Source organism: Globicephala melas, chromosome 1 (assembly GCF_963455315.2).
Source record: "Globicephala melas chromosome 1, mGloMel1.2, whole genome shotgun sequence".
In the NCBI taxonomy this organism is placed as follows: Eukaryota; Metazoa; Chordata; class Mammalia; order Artiodactyla; family Delphinidae; genus Globicephala; species Globicephala melas.
This window is the reverse complement of record NC_083314.1, coordinates 130468548-130485659: the sequence shown is the minus strand read 5'-3', so window position 1 is coordinate 130485659 and position 17112 is coordinate 130468548. Positions and strand designations below refer to the sequence as shown.

Genomic DNA, 17112 nt, shown 5'->3' with positions numbered 1-17112 from the left:
ACTTACAATACTGACTCTTTCTATGCATAAACATGTTCTAGCTCTCCATTTGTTTGGCTCTTGTTTAATGTCTCCCGGTAAAATTTTATAGTTTTTACAGTATAGGTATGTGCATCTTTGTTATATTTATCCACAAGTACTTAATACATTTTAGTGCTATTATAAATGGTATCATTAGAAAAATATGTAATTTTTGAAATGTGTGTTGCTGGTCTATAAAAATATAATTGTTCTTGGTTGTTTTTTTTTGATATCCAATAACCTTGCTAAACTCTTATTAATTTGATAATTATTAATAGGTGATTTAAAATTTTACATGTAGATAATTGTGTCATTTACAAATATTCAGTGTTTCGTTTCTTTCTTTCCAATGCTTACATTTTTCATTTCTTTTTCTTGCCATACTGAAATGCCTAAGACTTCCAAGAATGTTGGATAGAAGTGGATCCTTCTTAGGAATGCTTTACCATTAAATACAACCAGTGCTGCAGGATTTTATAAATCAGATTAAGGAAGTTCCTTGTGATTGCCAGTTTCATAAGAACATTTTAAATCATGAATAAATTTTAATCTTATCAAATAAATACTTTATGTATTGAGATGATCATATGCTTTTTTCCTTTAAGCTATATATGAATGTGGTGAATTACACTAATGGATTTTTAAATGTTAAACCAATCTTTCTTGGTATAAATGTAGCTCATGATGTACTATCTCTTTTTATTATTATTGAATTTTGTTAACATTTTATTGAGGATTTCTCCATCTATGTTTGGAGATATTGACTTGTAATGTTTCTTTCTCATACTGTTGTAGTCAGATTTTGATATCAAGATATTTCTAGCCTCATAACATGAGTTCTGGAGTATACCCATTTCTTCTGTTCTGTTTTTGTCCTTATGTGTTTGGCATATATCACTAGTGAAACCATCTGAGCCTGGAATTATCTTTGAAGAAAGATTTTTAAATTACTCATATTAATTTCTTTAATATCTTCCAATTTTCATTTTTGTTTGTCTCTTGGTAAAATGTAAGTTTTTAAGGAATCTTTCCATTTTTTATTCATTTGCAAATTTTGCAAAATTTAAAATTGGCATAAAGTTACACACAATCTGCATAATTATCTTTTTAAATAGCTTTTAAAGTGTACAAGTCAGTGGTTTTGAGTGTATTCACAAATATGAGCAATCATCACCACAGTTAATTTTAGAAATTTTTTATCACCTCAAGAAGAAACTCTGTATCCTTTAACTCTGATTCCCTAACCCTTGTCTTCCTCCCAGTCCTGGGCAACCACTTAGGTATTTCATGACTCTATAGATTTCCCTATTCTGGACTTTCATGTGAGTGGCATCACATAGTGTGTGGTATTTTGATTGGCTTGTTTCATTTAGCATAATGGTTTCAAGATTCATCCATGCTGTTGCATGCATCATTCCTTTTCTGTGGTTGAATAATATTCTACTGTATGAATATACCACATTTTGTTTAGCCATCTGTCCACTGATGGACATTTGCGTTGTTCCCACTTTTTGGCTATTATGAATAATACTGATATAAACATTCATGTACAAGTTTCTGGGTTGGAAATATATCTTAATCTCTCTTGGGTGTATATATCTATATGTAGAATTGCAGGGTCATATGATAACAGTATGTTTAAACACCTGAATTACTACCAGACTGTTTTCCAAAGTGGCAGGACATTTTACATTCCTATCAGTAGTATTCTGATTTCTTGATATCCTTGCCAACACTTGTCATCTGACTTTTTGATTCTAGCCATCCTACTGAGTATGAAGTAAAGGTCACACTGTGGTTTTGATTTGCATTTCTCTGATGACTAGTGATGTCAAGTATTTTTCCATGTGCTTTTTCACCATTTGTATACCTTCTTTGGAGAAATGAGCATTCAAATCCCTTGCCCAATTTTTAATTGGATTTTGTCTTTTTATTATTGAGTTGTAATTCTTTATATATTCCCGATACAAATCCCTTAACAGATATATTGTTTGCAAATATTTTCTCCCATTCTGTGGGTAGACTTTTTACTTTATTATGTTCTTTGAAGCACAAACATTTTTAATTTTGGTAAAGTTCAATTCATCTGGCTTTTTTTCTTTTGTTGTTCATATTTTTTGTGTCATATCTGAGAATCCTTCACCAAACCAAGGTAATGAAGGTTTACCACCATGTTTTCTTCTAAGAGTTTTTAGTTTTAACTGTTACATATGTCTTTGATTCATGTTGAATTAATTTTTATACGGTGTGAGGCAAGGGTCCAACTTTATTCTTTTGCATGTGGCTATCCAGTCATCCCAGCACCATTTATTGAAGACTATCCCTTCCCTCTTAAATGGTCATGGTACGCTTATCAGAAATCAGTTGACCATAGATGTAATGGGTCTATTTCTGGACTCTCAATTCTATTCCATTGATCTGTATATCTATCCTTGTGCCAATCAGTACCACACTATCGTGATTTCTGTTGCTTTGTAGTAAATGTTGAAATTGGGAAGTGTGAGTCTGCCTACTTTAGTCTCCTTTTTCAGGACTATTTTGGCTATTCTGGGTTCCTAGCAATTCCATATGAATTTTAGAATCAATTGTCAATTTGCACAAGGAAGTCTGCTGGGATTCTGATAAGGACTGTGTTGAATCTATAGAACAGATTGGAAAGTATCACCATCTTAATAATGGTAAGTCTTCCAATTCATAAATTTTGGATGCTTTCCCATTTATTTAGATCATCTTTAATTTCATTCAGTAATGTTTTACAGTTTTCAGAGCTTATGATGTCACTTCTATTATTAAATTAATTCCTAAGTATTTTATTGTTTTTGATGTTATTGTGAAAGAAATTGTTTTCTTAATTTTCAAATTGTTTATTGCAAGTGTAAAAAATACAATTTATTTGTATATTGATCATGTATCCTGCAACCTAACAGAATCCATTCATTAGTTTTAATAGTTTCTATTTTTGTTTGTTTTTGTTTGTTTTGTGTTTGTTTGGCCATGCCACGGCTTTCAGAATCTTAGTTCCCCCACCAGGCATTGAACCCGGGCCATTACAGTGAGAGCGCTGAGTCCTAACCACTGGACTGCCAGGGGATTCAATAGTCTTAATAGTTTTTTAGTAGATTTCTTAGGAGTTTCTATATGTAACATTATGTCACCTGCAAATAGAGATTTATCTTTTCCTTTCCAGTTTGGTTGCCTTTTTCTTCCCCCTAATTGCCCTATCTAGAACCTCCAGTACAATGTTGAATAGAGTGGCAAGAAAATTTTGTCTTGTTCCTGATGTCAAAAGGAAAGCATCCAGTTGCATGACTGAGTTGATATTAGTGGATTTTTCATAAGTGTTCTTTATCAAGTTGAGGAAGTCCCTCTACTCCTAGTTTATTAAGTGTTTTTATCATGAAAGGATGTTGAATTTTGAAAAGTGCTTTTTCTGGATCTAGATGATCATTGCTTTTTATTCTACTGATATGAGATGTATTACATTGATTTTTAGATGTTAAAGTACTTTGCATCCCTGGGATAAATCCCATTTGGTAACTGTTATGGGCTGAATTGTCTCTCCCCACCAAAAAATTCACATGTTGAACCCCTAACCCCTAGTACCTCTAAATGTGACTGTATTTAGTGATAGGGACATTAAAGAGATAATTAAGTTAAAATGAGGCCATTAAGGTGGGTCCTAATCCAATATAACTAGTGTCCCTAAAGGAAGAGTAGATTAGGACACTGTTTAGGCCATACAGTCTGTGATATTATGTTATGGCAGCCTTAGCAGACTAATGCACTCCAGGCATATATTTCTTTTTATATGTTAGATTTGGTTTGCTAGAATTTTGTTCAGGATATTTGCACCCACATTCATAAGAGATATTGGTCTGAAATTAATATTGAAATTAATGTGTGTCTCCTCTAGACAGCCTATCATTGGATCATGTTTATTAAGCCAGTCTGACAATCTATGCCCCTTATTTGGATTGTTTAATCTATCTACATTTAATGTTTTCTTAATATAGTTGGATTTATATCTCCCATCTTACTTTATGTGTTCCATATGTCTCATGTCTTTTTTGTTCTCTATTCATCCTTTATTACTTTTTTCTGCATTGAGTGAATATTTTCTAAGGTAGCATTTTAATTTTTTAATGATCTTTTCATTATATTTTTGAGGTTTTTCTAGATGGTTGTTCTAGGGTTTAACATACACATCTTGTCAAAATTAGCTTTGGATTTATATCAGCTTAGTTTCAGAAATATATTGAAATATTACTCCTATATAGCTCTATTCACTATTTCCCCCTTCTGTAGTATTATTTTTATGTAAATTACATGTATTACTGTTACAAAATATAAGAAAACAGAGCCATAATTATTACTTTTCATTTTGTCATCATTTGCTTACATTACAGCTTTGTTCCCATCCACCTCCTGTGTGCTATTACTGCCAAATACATAACACATATATTACATTTCTGTGTCATAGATCCAATAATACATTATATACATGTTATTTTATATAATCATTTTTCAAATCAGTTAAGAGGGAAAAAAGGAGGAAATGCACTAATAGTTGCATTAATTACATGATATAATAGTTGTTGTAATTACATAATTGTGTTCACTGATGTTCTTTGTATGGATATGAATTACCATCTGAAGTTACTTGTTTTCAAGCTGAAGAACTTCCCTTAGTATTTCCCGTAAGGTGGGTCTGCAAGCAATAAATTCTTCCAGTTTTTGTTTATCTTGGAGACTCTTTATTTCATCTTCATTTTGGAATAATAGCTTTACTGGATACAACATTCTTGGTTGAGCTTTTTCTTTAACAACTTCAAATTTGTTCTCCTCTGCCTTCTGGCCTCATTGTTTCTGATGAAAAGTTATCTGTTAATCTTATTAAGGTTCCTTTGTACATGATACACACTGTTTTTCTCCTGCTGCTTTTAAGATTTTCTTCTTGTCTTTGACTTTCAGCATTTTTACTATAATATGTCTGCATTCATTCATTCTTGGACTTCACTGAGTTTCCTGGATATGTAGGATATTGTTTTTCATTAAATTTGGGGTGTTTTCCATTATCTTTTTGAATATTTTTTCCTTTCCTTTTGTGTCTCTCTTCTTCTGTTACTCCCATTATGCATATGTTGGTGTGTTTGATGGTGTTTGATGGCTCTATTCATTTTTCTTCATTCTTTTTTTTCCCACTCTGTGTTTGTCTTGAATAATCTCTATTGATCTATCTTCTAGTTTGCTAATTCTTGCTTCTGTCAGTTAAAATCCATTGTTGAGCTCCTCTAGTGAATTTTTAAAGTTTCAATTATTGTACTTTTCAGCTCCAGAATTTCCATCAGTTCTTTTTTATAATTTCCGTCTCTTTATCGATATTTGATGTAACATGATCATACCTTCTTTTACTTCTTTAAAGCATAGTTTCTGTAATTCCATGAAGCTATTTATAATGGCTTCTTTTAAATCTCTGTTAAATTTGACATTTGCTTCCTCCCACAGACAGCTTCTGTTGCTTTTTTTCTTGAGTATGGGTCATACTTTCCTATTTCTTTACATGTTCCACAATTTTTTGTTGGAAATCAGAGATTTTAGATAATATATTGTAGCAACTCTGGGTACTGGAACTTCCCTCCTCCCTAGAGCTTGTTATTGCTATTTGCTTGTTTATATTTTGTTTAGTGATAACCTGGATTATTTTAGTGAGGTCTGTTTTCCCATTGCAGCTTGAACAGTGTCCCCGAAAAGAAGATATGTTGAAGTCCTAACCTCCAGTACCTCAGATTATGGAAATAGGGTCTTTGCAGATTTAACTGAGTTAAGATGAGATCATTAGGGTGAGCCATAATTCAATATGACTGATGTCTTTATAAAAGGGGGAAATTTGAACAGAGGCAGAGGGAAGATACTGTGAAGATAATGGGGAGAACACAATGTACAGAGAGAGGATTAGAGTGATGGATCTACAAGCCAAGGAGTGTTTGGGGTTATCAGAATCTAGGAGAGAAACAGATACTTCCCTAGCATATTCAGAAGCTGCACGCCCCTGCTAACACCTTGATTTCAGACTTTTAGCCTCCAGAAGTGTGAGACAATAAATTTCTATTGTTTGAAGTCATACAGCTGTTGGTACTTTGTTAAGGCACTCCTGGGAAACTAATATGCCCCCTCCCAACACCTACCCTGCAGTCCTGTTAACATACTAATGTTGCTCCTCAGGGAGGTGCAGCTTTGGGTATGCCCACAACCATCCTGCGATGACAGAGCTACTGGTAGGGCTCTCTTCCACACTTACTCTGACCACACTCAGCTGTTAACTTCACTAGTCGGCAGCTGATTGCTCTATTGTTTTCAACAATGCCCTGGGGCATAAATTCTCTACAGACTAATCCAATCAAATTGTGGCTCCTTCCAGGGAAGTTTCTGATGCCAATGTTCAATATTTATTCTCACTACAGGAAGGCTTCTCTTGCTGAGGAATTGCCTTATACCCTGTTTCCCTATAAACTAGGTAGCCTACAGTCTAGGGTGTATCTTCATTAGATCAATTAATTTCCTTGCAATTGCCTTTTACCACTATGTCCACTGTTTTTGAGGGTGTTCATAGGTTTAAACTTCTCCATGCTCTGCTGCAAATAAAGCTGGTTCCTTATGGAAGATATAAGGAACTATCTGTTGTACAGCTTGCTTCTCTCCCCAGATAATATCTCTGCACCAGATCTCTGGGGTTGACAGTGGAGACAATGGTAAGCTTCTCCATGAGTGACAACCTCACTCTAGGTGTTGAGTGCTCCATGGAGGGAATAGGGCAGTAGCCTGAGGTCTTCTCAGCTTGCCTCTCCTGACATGGAACATGATCTCATGGACCAGGGGAAGGCCCCAGGATTCTCAGTGTGCCACACCCAGGTAGAGCTCATCAGTGGGGGTTATTATGGTAAAATGCATACATTTTTCATCTTAACCACATTTAAGTGTTCATGGCATTAAGTACTTTCACATTGCTGTGCAGTCACCACCACCATCCATCTCCAGAACTCGTTTTAAAAATCTCACAAAGGGCTTCCCTGGTGGCGCAGTGGTTGAGAGTCCGCCTGCCGATGCAGGGGACATGGGTTCATGCCCCGGTCCGGGAAGATCCCACATGCCGCGGAGCGGCTGGGCCCGTGAGCCACGGCCGCTGAGCCTGCGTGTCCAGAGGCTGTGCTCTGCAGCGGGAGAGGCCACAACAGTGAGAGGCCCGTGTACCGCAAAACAAAAACAAAAATCTCACAAAACTGCAAATTGTACCCATTAAACAATAATTCCGCTTTACTCTTTCCCTGGTGACCACCATTTTACTTTGTCTCTATGAATTTGACTACTCTAGGTATCTCAGATAAGTCGAGTCACACAGTCTTTGTCCTTTTGTGACTAGTTTATTTCACTAAGTATAATATTTTCAAGGTTCATCCATATTGTAGTATGTGTTGAAATTTCCTTCTTTTTAAAGGTATATACACAGATACACTTTGTTTATTCATTCATCTGTTGATGGAAACTTGGGTTTCTTCCACCTTTTAGCTACTGTGAATAATGCTGCGATGAAAATCGTTGTACAAATATTTGTTCAAATCTCTGCTTTCAATTCTTTTAGGTACAGACCAAGAAATGGAATTGCTGGACGATATGATAATTCTATTTTTAAATTTTTGAGGGACAATAATACTGTTTTCATAGCAGCTGCACCATTTTACAATCCTACCAACAGTGCACAAAGGTTCTAATTTCTCTATATCCTCATCAATACTTGTTATTTTCTGTTATTGTTGGGTTTTTTTTCATAGTGGCCATCCTAATTGGTGTGAGCTGGTATCTTACTGTGGTTCTGATCTACATTTCCCTAATGATTACTGGTGTGATGTTGAGCATTTTTTCATGTGCTGTCAGCCATTTGTATATCTTCTTTGGAAAAACATTTATTCAAGTCCTTTGTCAATTTTTAAAATTAGGCTGTTTGTTGTTGAGTTGCAGTTCTTTATATATTCCAGATATTAACTTGTTATCAGATATATGATTTTCTAATAATTTTCCTCATCCCATGGGCTGCCTTTCACTCTGTTGTTGTATCCCTTGATGCACAGAAGTTTCTAATGCTTGATGTAGTCCAATATATCTATTTTCTCTTTTGCTGTATATGCTTTTGATATCATATCTAAGAAATCATTGTCAAATCCAATGTCAAAAAGTTTTTCCCTTATATTTTCTTCTAAGAGTTTTATAGTTTTAGATCTTACTTTTAGGTTTTTGTTACATTTTGAGTTACTTTTGTAAATGGTGTAAGGTAAGAGTCCTACTTCGTTCTTTTGCATGTAGATATCCAGTTCTCTTAACACCTTTGTTGAAAAGACACCATTGCATGGTCTTGATATCCTTATTGTGAGGGTTTATTTCTGGGCTCTATATTATTTCATTGACCTATATGTTTGTCTTTTCTTTCTTTTCTTTTCTTTCTTTTTCTTTCTTTCTTTCTTTTTTTCTCTTTCTTTTCTTTCTTTTCTCCCTTCCTCCCTTTCTTTCCTTCCTTCCTTTCTTGATATCCTTATTATTTCTGGGCTCTATATTATTTCATTGACCTATGTCTGTCTTTTTCTTTCTTTCTTTCTTTATTCCTTCCTTCCTTCCTTCCTTTCTTTCTTTTTGGCTGTGGTGGGTCTTCATTGCTGTGTGCAGGCTTTCTCTAGTTGTGGTGAGTGGGGGCTACTCTTCGTTGTGGGCATGGGCTTCTCATTGCGGTGGCTTCTCTTGTTGTGGCTCTAGGCACACAAGCTTCAGTAGTGTGGCTCGCAGGCTCTAGAGTGCAGGCTCAGTAGTTGTGGTGCACGGGCTTAGCTGCTCCACGGCATGTGGGATCTTCCCAGACCAGGGATCAAACCTGTGTCCCCTGCATTGGCAGGCGGATTCTTAACCACTGCGCCACCAGAGAAGTCCCTATATGTCTGTCTTTATGCCAGTACTACACTGTGTTGATTACTGAAGCTATGTAATAAGTTTTTAAATCAGGACGTGTGAGACCTCCAACTTTGTTCTTTTTCAAGATTGTTTTGGCTATTTGGGCTCCCTTGATAGGCCATATGAATTTTAGGATGGGTTTTTTTTATTTCTGCAAAAAATGTCACTGGGATTTTGATAGGGATTGCGTTGAAGCTGTAGATTGCTTTGGATAGTATTGACATCTTAACAATATTAAGTCTATGAACAAAGGATGTGTTCCTATTTATTATTGTCTTCTTTCAGCAATCTTTATAGTTATCAGTGTACATATCTTTCAACTCCTTAGTTAAGTTTATTTCTAAATATTTCATTCTTTTTGATGCTATTGCAAACAAAACTATTTTTCTTGATTTTCTTCTTAAATTATTCGTTGCTAGTGTATAGAAACAATAGATTTTTGTGTGTCAATTTTCTATCCTGCAAATTTGCTGAATTTATTAGTTCTAACAATTTTTTTAATGTGGAATCTTTAGGGTTTTGTACATATAAGATTATGTCATCTGTGAACTGAGATAATTTTACTTCTTCCTTTCTACTTTGGATGACTTGTATTTCTTTTACTTGCCTAAGTGCTCTGGCTAGGACACCCACTACTGTGCTGAATAGAAGTGATGAAAGTGAGCATCCGTGTCTTGTTCCTGATCTTAGGGGAAAAGCATTCAGCCTTTCATCACTGAGTATGATGTAAACTGTAGGTTTTACAGATGGCTCCTGAGGAAATCCTTTCTCTTTCAAGTTAGTTGAAAGATTTTATTTTTAATTTTTATAATCATTGGATATTGAATTTTTCAAATGCTTTTTCTTTATCTGTTGTGATAATCACATGGATTCTTTTTCAATCTACTAATAAGGGGGAAAGTACTGACTTTTGAATATTGGAACAATCTTGCATATATTATCCCCACTTGGTCATGATGCATTATACCTTTTACATAGTGCTGTTAATACTATGTAATATATATGTATAACATACACGTAATGCATATAATGTGTACGTAATATGTATATAATTATTATGGACTGAATGTTTGTGTACCCCCCAGATTCATATGCTGGAACACTAATCCCAGTGTGAGATGGTATTGGGAGGTGAAACTTTTGAGAGGTAATTAGGTCATGAAGGTAGAGCCCTCATGAATGAGATTACTGTCTTTATAAAAAGAGGCTAGGGAGCTAGCTAAATCTCTTTCCCCCTTGTGAGGATACAATAAAAGTTGGTGGTCTGCAACCTGGAAGAGGGTCCTCACCAGAACCTGACCATTTGTCACCGTACTCTTGGACTTCCAGACTCCAGAACTATAAGAAATAAATTTGTTTATAAGCCACCCAGTGTATGGTACTTTATTACAGCAGCCTGAGCTGACTAAATAATTCTTAAGGTCATGAGTAGACTTTCTTCATTCCACTCTAATGTTCTTACTACCAATAATGAATTATAGGCGCCAACTGCCAATATTATGCTGTAAGATACGTTATATGGCAAAGATTCTAACAAAATCAATATATCAATACAGGCATACCTCATTTTACTGTGCTTCACTTTATTGCACTTCACAGATACTGTTTTTTACAAATTGAAGGCTTGTGACAACTCTGCATCCAGCAAGTCTATTGACACCATTTTTCCAACAGCATTTGCTCACTTTGAGTCTCTGTGTCACATTTTTGTAATTCTCGCAATATTTCAAACTTTTTCATTATTATTATATTTGTTATGGTAATCTGTGACCAGTGATCTTTGATGTTACTATGACTTGCTGAAGGCTCAGAGGATGGTTAGCATTTTTTGGCAGTAAAGTTTTTTAATTAAGTCACGTACGTTGGAATTTTTAAACATAATGCTACTGTACTCTTAAGAGACTACAGTATAATGTAATAATTTTTATATGCATTGGGAAGCCAAAAAAACTCAAGTGACCCACTTTATTGTGATATTTGTGTTATTCAAGTGGTCTAGAACTGAACCTGCAATATCTCTGAGATATGCCTGTATTAGAAGTTATTGTTTCAAAGCAGCATACTTTCTACCTTTAACATTTCAATCAAGTTCTTCCCAGTGTCATTTTCAAAAAAAGACTCAAAGTATTATGAATTAATAAAGAATATTACCCGCATGGCTGTCTTTGTGGAGGAAATATTCATTTTTTCTACTGTTTTGGGGTCAGGTAGAATCACCATGTTTTTTGACCCAGCCATTCTGCTTTGGTTTGCACTAATATATCCTCCTTTCATTTGTGCTCCTTTTGCTGGGCCAGTAAAGCTAATAGACCTCTTCGACTGTGCGCCAGTGTTTCTATATCAGGAAAAGAAAACATAACACTGAGGATCCAGGATTGAAGAAAAATTAGCCAATGATAAAAAAGTAGATTTTCATTTAGAAACATGGAAACAATCTAAACATATAAACAAGAAAAAAATAGTAGCCACTTGAGAGCTCATTATGTGTAAGCATAGTTCTAGAATGTTTACAAGCACTGTGTCACTTTTTCCTCACAATAATTCTAAGAGGTTGCTATAACATTATTTTATATAAAGTCACAGAGGCTTAGAGGGAAACATTCTTACTAGAGTTGAAATTTGAACCCAGGCAGTCAGATCAAAAGTCTACACTTATTTCTCTGGGTCTCAGTTTCCTTATCTGTAAGATGAGGATAAAGATAGTACTTAATTCATTGGTTATTATGAGGATTAAATGTATTAATTTCTATATTATGGTTAGGAAATGCCTGACACATAGTAAGCACAAATGAGTGTAGAGCGCAGTTTTGCAGGCAGATTGAAGAATGAGTAATAAAACCTGGGAAAGAATATCATGTTCCTGCCTGAACGATTACATAATAATTCTTAATAAGAGAAATTATAATCAAAATATTTGTATCCAGGAGAAAAAATATGATTTCACTTTTGGATCAATTCTCTAAATTCCTTAAGACAAAAACCTAATCATTCTTTCATTCTAGTACTCTGATTGTACTGCAGACTTCTATAAAACAAGAATGATCACCCCTTACACTATAAAAAGGCATTGTGTTTCCAAAGAAAACATTTTAAACAATACTTTTACTTTCCTACTCATAAAAGATCAGACAAGAATAAAATACTTTAAAATGACAACAATCTACTTTTTATATTTTATTTTTCTTCATGGCATTTAGTACTACCTGACACTGTTTGTTGTCTACTCCTCTACTAGAATGTAAGCATCTTTAGGGCAAGAACTTTGTCTTGTTCATTGCTATATCGCTAGCACACAGGACAGTACCCAGTATATTGTGGGCACTATTAGTATTTTTTAAATAAATGACTAAATGAATTCCATTCATACTATTTCAAATTTACATTCTTTTAAAGTATCATACCCTATCCTCCCTCCTTCAGTCTCTAAACGACTTTAACTCCAACATTTCCAAGGAAACCAAATTAATCAATGAGGTAAGAATTCCTTAAATTTCTCTACCTTCATTATATTCTTCTTTCATATCCCACAAACTCATCTAATCCATCCTTATTTCTTTCCTCCTCTTTCAGTTCAAAAGTTGCTCTTCTTATCTAAGGTTAACCTTTCTACCTGTGCTCTGAAACCTGTCTGTTACTACTTTTCTCAGGGACTCTTTTCCTTTGTAAAAAAAAATTTTTTTGGCCACGCCGTGTAGCTTGTGGGCTCTTAGTTCCCCAAGGACGGAACCCAGGCCCTCAGCAGTGAAAGCACTAAGCCCTAACCACTGGACTGCAAGGGAATTCCCATCTCAGGGACTCTTCCGTCAATAATTCTTGGTCTCCTATATCTTGTTTCCAATCTTTTTCCCTTCAGCATATAATTGTACTCCAGTCATCTCAACTTAAAAATCCTTCCTTTACCTATCTATTACTAGTCTTCCACTATCTATTACTGTATCTCTCCTTCACTTTTTAAAATATTAGTCAATAATCCTGTCTATGTCCTTACTCCTCTTATGCTCCATAATTCACTACAATCTAATTCCACCCTCTCCTCTCCTACTGCAGAGACTACTTTCATTAAAATCACCTAGTCTTGTCCTTCAAATTGTCAGATCCAAAGGACTCTTTCCAGTACTTATCTTTGTAGCATCTGACGTCAGTTGACCATTCCCCCTTCTTCTTAAACTTGAGTTCTCAAATTGGTTTCTGTAACATAACTGTCTCCTATTCTTCACCCTCCTTGTGACCTCTAATTACCTGACCCTTCCATTTTCTACCAATTACTCAGTACCTTTTAGGTTTCTCTTCTTTCACTATTTAATCCAGTATCCACAATTCATCAACTGAATCACTCTTTTACCATTACCTTCAACTCTTATTTTCTTTCTCCCTTGAGCTTTGCCCTACTATCCCTACAAAATACAGTCTGTCCATTCTATTCTTCCTCTTTACTATATCATCTGCTTATTCCCATGGTCATACATTTGACCTTGTCCTTGTCAAGGACAAATACCCCTCAAATACTTCATATCCCCTTGCTTCATATTTCTCCTCAGTATTTCTTACTAACATATCTGTTACTTATTTATCTTATGAATTAGATGTTCCCCACCCAACCCTCCAACCCTGAGAATGTAAATTCCACGAGACTAGGGACTTTGTGTTATTTTGTTCCCTGCTGTATCCCTAATGCCTACCATAGTACCCAATACACAGTAGCTGCTTAATAAAAAATTGTCGAATGAATTCCCAAATCATTACATCCAATTCAAAACATTCTCTCAACCTTCATACTCAAATGTTTACCAGTCTACTGGGTAGCTCCAGCTAAATGTCTACTAGACATCTCAAAGTAAATAGATGCATAATGAAATCATATCACATTTACTCATAAACCAGCTCTATCTCTTTTATTCCCTATAGGGACCAAATAGAAATGAATTAGCAAATGATGTTGCATTTACCAATTAGGTAGTTACTGTGATCTTATGAGACTCATCAATAAGCTCTCCCAAATCTTCAGACTATAAGTTTCATGGGAAGGAACCATGTCTACCATGATAGCCCCAACTCTTAGTACTCTGCCTGACAGAGTGGGAAATTAGATTCAGAAAGTACAGACTACTTTAAAAAAAAAATGAACTAAGTACCTGTAGCCAATTATGTTAGAAATTTATGGTGCACATCTAGCTATGTTAAAAAAACAGATGCTTTCAAAAGAGCCAAATTAGTGGGCAATAAATAGGATGACTTTCAGGAGATATTCACTTTGAAAGTTTTGCCTGAAAAACAGTCATGATACAAGAGGTAATGTAGCTGTACATTCCTGAGTTTTCTGAAGCAGGGACCTAATCTATTTTGTTCACTCCTATGTCTTCAGTACCCAGGGCAGTAGCTGGAAAATATAAGGCATTCAGTTGGTACCTGTAGAATGAACACCATGAGCACCTGATGACCACTTCTATGAAAAAAGAGACTAATGACATTAAAAGCATGCTACACATACATAAATCTCACTATGAAAAAAATAACCACAAGAGGAAAGAAGGAATGGCTTAAGAAAAAGTGTATTAGCCACTTCTTCGTTTAATGAGATTAAGGTAAAAATTTCAATCTAAACCCAATCAATTACTTTCATTTATCCAACTGTTATTCATAAAACACTTATTGTACATAAGGCTACATGCTGGCAGAGATACAATATGAATCAAATATGGGCCCTAAGGAGCTAACCATCTAATAAGAGATAAAACATATATATGATTACAATGCAAGTACAAAATTGTATTTGCCTCAAGACTTACATGTAAGATGAAATGAAAGTTGTGGTAAAGATTACCTTGGGTAAGAGGAGTGAGCAGAGAAATCATGAAGATGGCATTTGAGTTAGGCTTGAATGTAGGTCAAATTCAAAAGAAGTACAGGGGCCCGAATGTATATGTGTGCTTGTGTCTGATGCACATGCAGGTGAGGAGGGATGAGGACAGGACAGGAAATGCACCCTGAGCAAAGATCATTGTGAACGATGACAGTAGGAAAGCATGTGGTATATACAGGGTATCTTAAATGATTCAATTAGAAGGAAATTGAAGGAAAACAAAGTTAAGCTTTGAAAAAATAAAATGGCCAGGCTAAGTCTCTGAAATTTACTACACAAGCCTGAGAGTGTCTTTGAATGATTTTGAGCATAAGAGTTAACTGCTCAAAACTATGCTTCAGAAAAATTTAGCTATATTCAGAACACACTAGAAGCAAGAAGACCATTAGTTAAGATGCTATGGAAATAGGCCAGATGAGAAGTAATCAAGGCTTAACCTGGGGTGGCAAATGTAGAAATAAAACAAATGCTAAATACAGCATGTATTAAGCATATCTTTTTATTTTCTGTATTTTGATGTTTTAATATCTAGGAACTTGCTAACCCTTGAGGGACTGCCCCTCCCAGGGCTAATCAATTCTTATACATAGTAAGGGACTTGCCTACAAGCAAACCTTTTATACGCAAACCAACCAATCCAGAGTCCATACCCTCAACCATCTCCTTCATCAGGCTCTCAAAGAGATCTCACTCTCTGGGTCACTATCCACTTGCCCTAATCACTGTAGGGACAGGAACCAGAAAACTAGGGATAGTCCCTATGCCCAGAGCCTTTTGAAATTATTCAAACAAGCTATTCCTACACCTGCTTATTCCGCTTTGTCCATTTCTCCCCATGGGAACCACAATAAAGCTTCTTGCCCATGTTTTCCCCTTGCTAATTTTACCTCCTGCTCAGTCCTGGTGCTTCCTCATGTGGCCCCACTATGTGGTACAGCATGCCATGTCTCCTGATTCTAGGGATCTATGAGTATTTAAAAAAAGAAAACAAAAAACCTTCTGCCTTCATGATAGTTATTTCTGTGTCTATGTACCCGATTAAAACATACCCCAAGTACCCTTAAACCACAGATACAGAACAAACAGGACTTAATTGATAATAACAATGCCACTTAAAATCTAAACTTCAAAGTACTTCCACTATATTTGTAATTTAATTCTTTTATTTATTTATTTCATTTTTTTAAAATGGAAGTATAATTGACCTACAGTTCCAAGTGCACAATATTGTGATTCAATATTTCCATACATTACAAAACGATCACCACCCTAATTCAATTCTTATAATAAATTATGAGATATTTAATTGTCATGTTTTACAAGTGAGAAACTTAAAACTCAAAGAGGTCAACTTAAATGCCAAAACTCATCCAATAACTCACAGACTATGTGTTCTTGAGCAAGTTTCTTAATCTGTTTCTTTCCTCATATGTAAATTAAGGTTAATAATAGTATCTGCCTCAAAGAGTTAAGGCGATGATTAAATTAGTCATTATTTCCAAAGCACAATAAGAAGTTAAATTGTAGACATGTTCAAGTTTAGATATTATGAGTGATATCCTGGTGGAGCTGTTTGGTAGCAGTTGAAAATCAAGAGGAAAGTGAATTTCAGGGAACAAAAGTGAGAACTGGAGATACAGATTTGAGAATCTTTCATGGAGATGATAATAAATGAACTGAGTCCCAAAATAAAAACCTAAAGATACAAAGAGAAGGTAATAGGGCCAAGGAGAGAAACTGGAGGTAGAAAGAAAGTAAAACCAGAAAAAAGGCATCTTTGCCAGTAGTAAGTGAACCAATTCAGGGTTGGTTCAGGGTTAAGGAGGGGAAGATTGATATTGTCAAATGCTGCAGAGAGGTAAAGAGAAAGCCCATTGAATTTGGTGACTTTTGAAACCTTTAGGTTACTCATTGTTGACCTGAGTAATTTTCATATAGAAATGGAGACAACAGACTGCAAGTGTTAAAAGAGTAAACACAGATACTTCCGGTTTCTGGTCTGACGTGTAAAGGCCATGAAAGACATCAATCCTGTACTCACAAGAAAAAGGCTGAGCAAACTGAAAATCAATGGGTCTTCTTAGGTCCATCAGAGAATTAAGGTTACAGGCAAACCCTCACACTGAAAGACTGAGATGCAGGAATAACAGAATCACAACTTACTGGGAGCAGAAACTGCCACTAGAGCCAACAAGTGGTAGGAAAACCTAAAGGGTAATTGCCTAATTGCTGGAAACTGA

General features: G+C 35.3%; 1 protein-coding gene across 1 annotated transcript in view; it reads right to left on the bottom strand.

Annotated features, from left to right (window-relative positions):
- Positions 1-17112, bottom strand: part of DNAI4 (dynein axonemal intermediate chain 4) — a 101318-nt gene that overhangs the window by 80275 nt on the left and 3931 nt on the right. Inside the window, 1 exon segment of the mRNA XM_030865868.2 lies at positions 11164-11347. Within this exon segment, the coding sequence (XP_030721728.2) occupies positions 11164-11347 (184 nt within the window).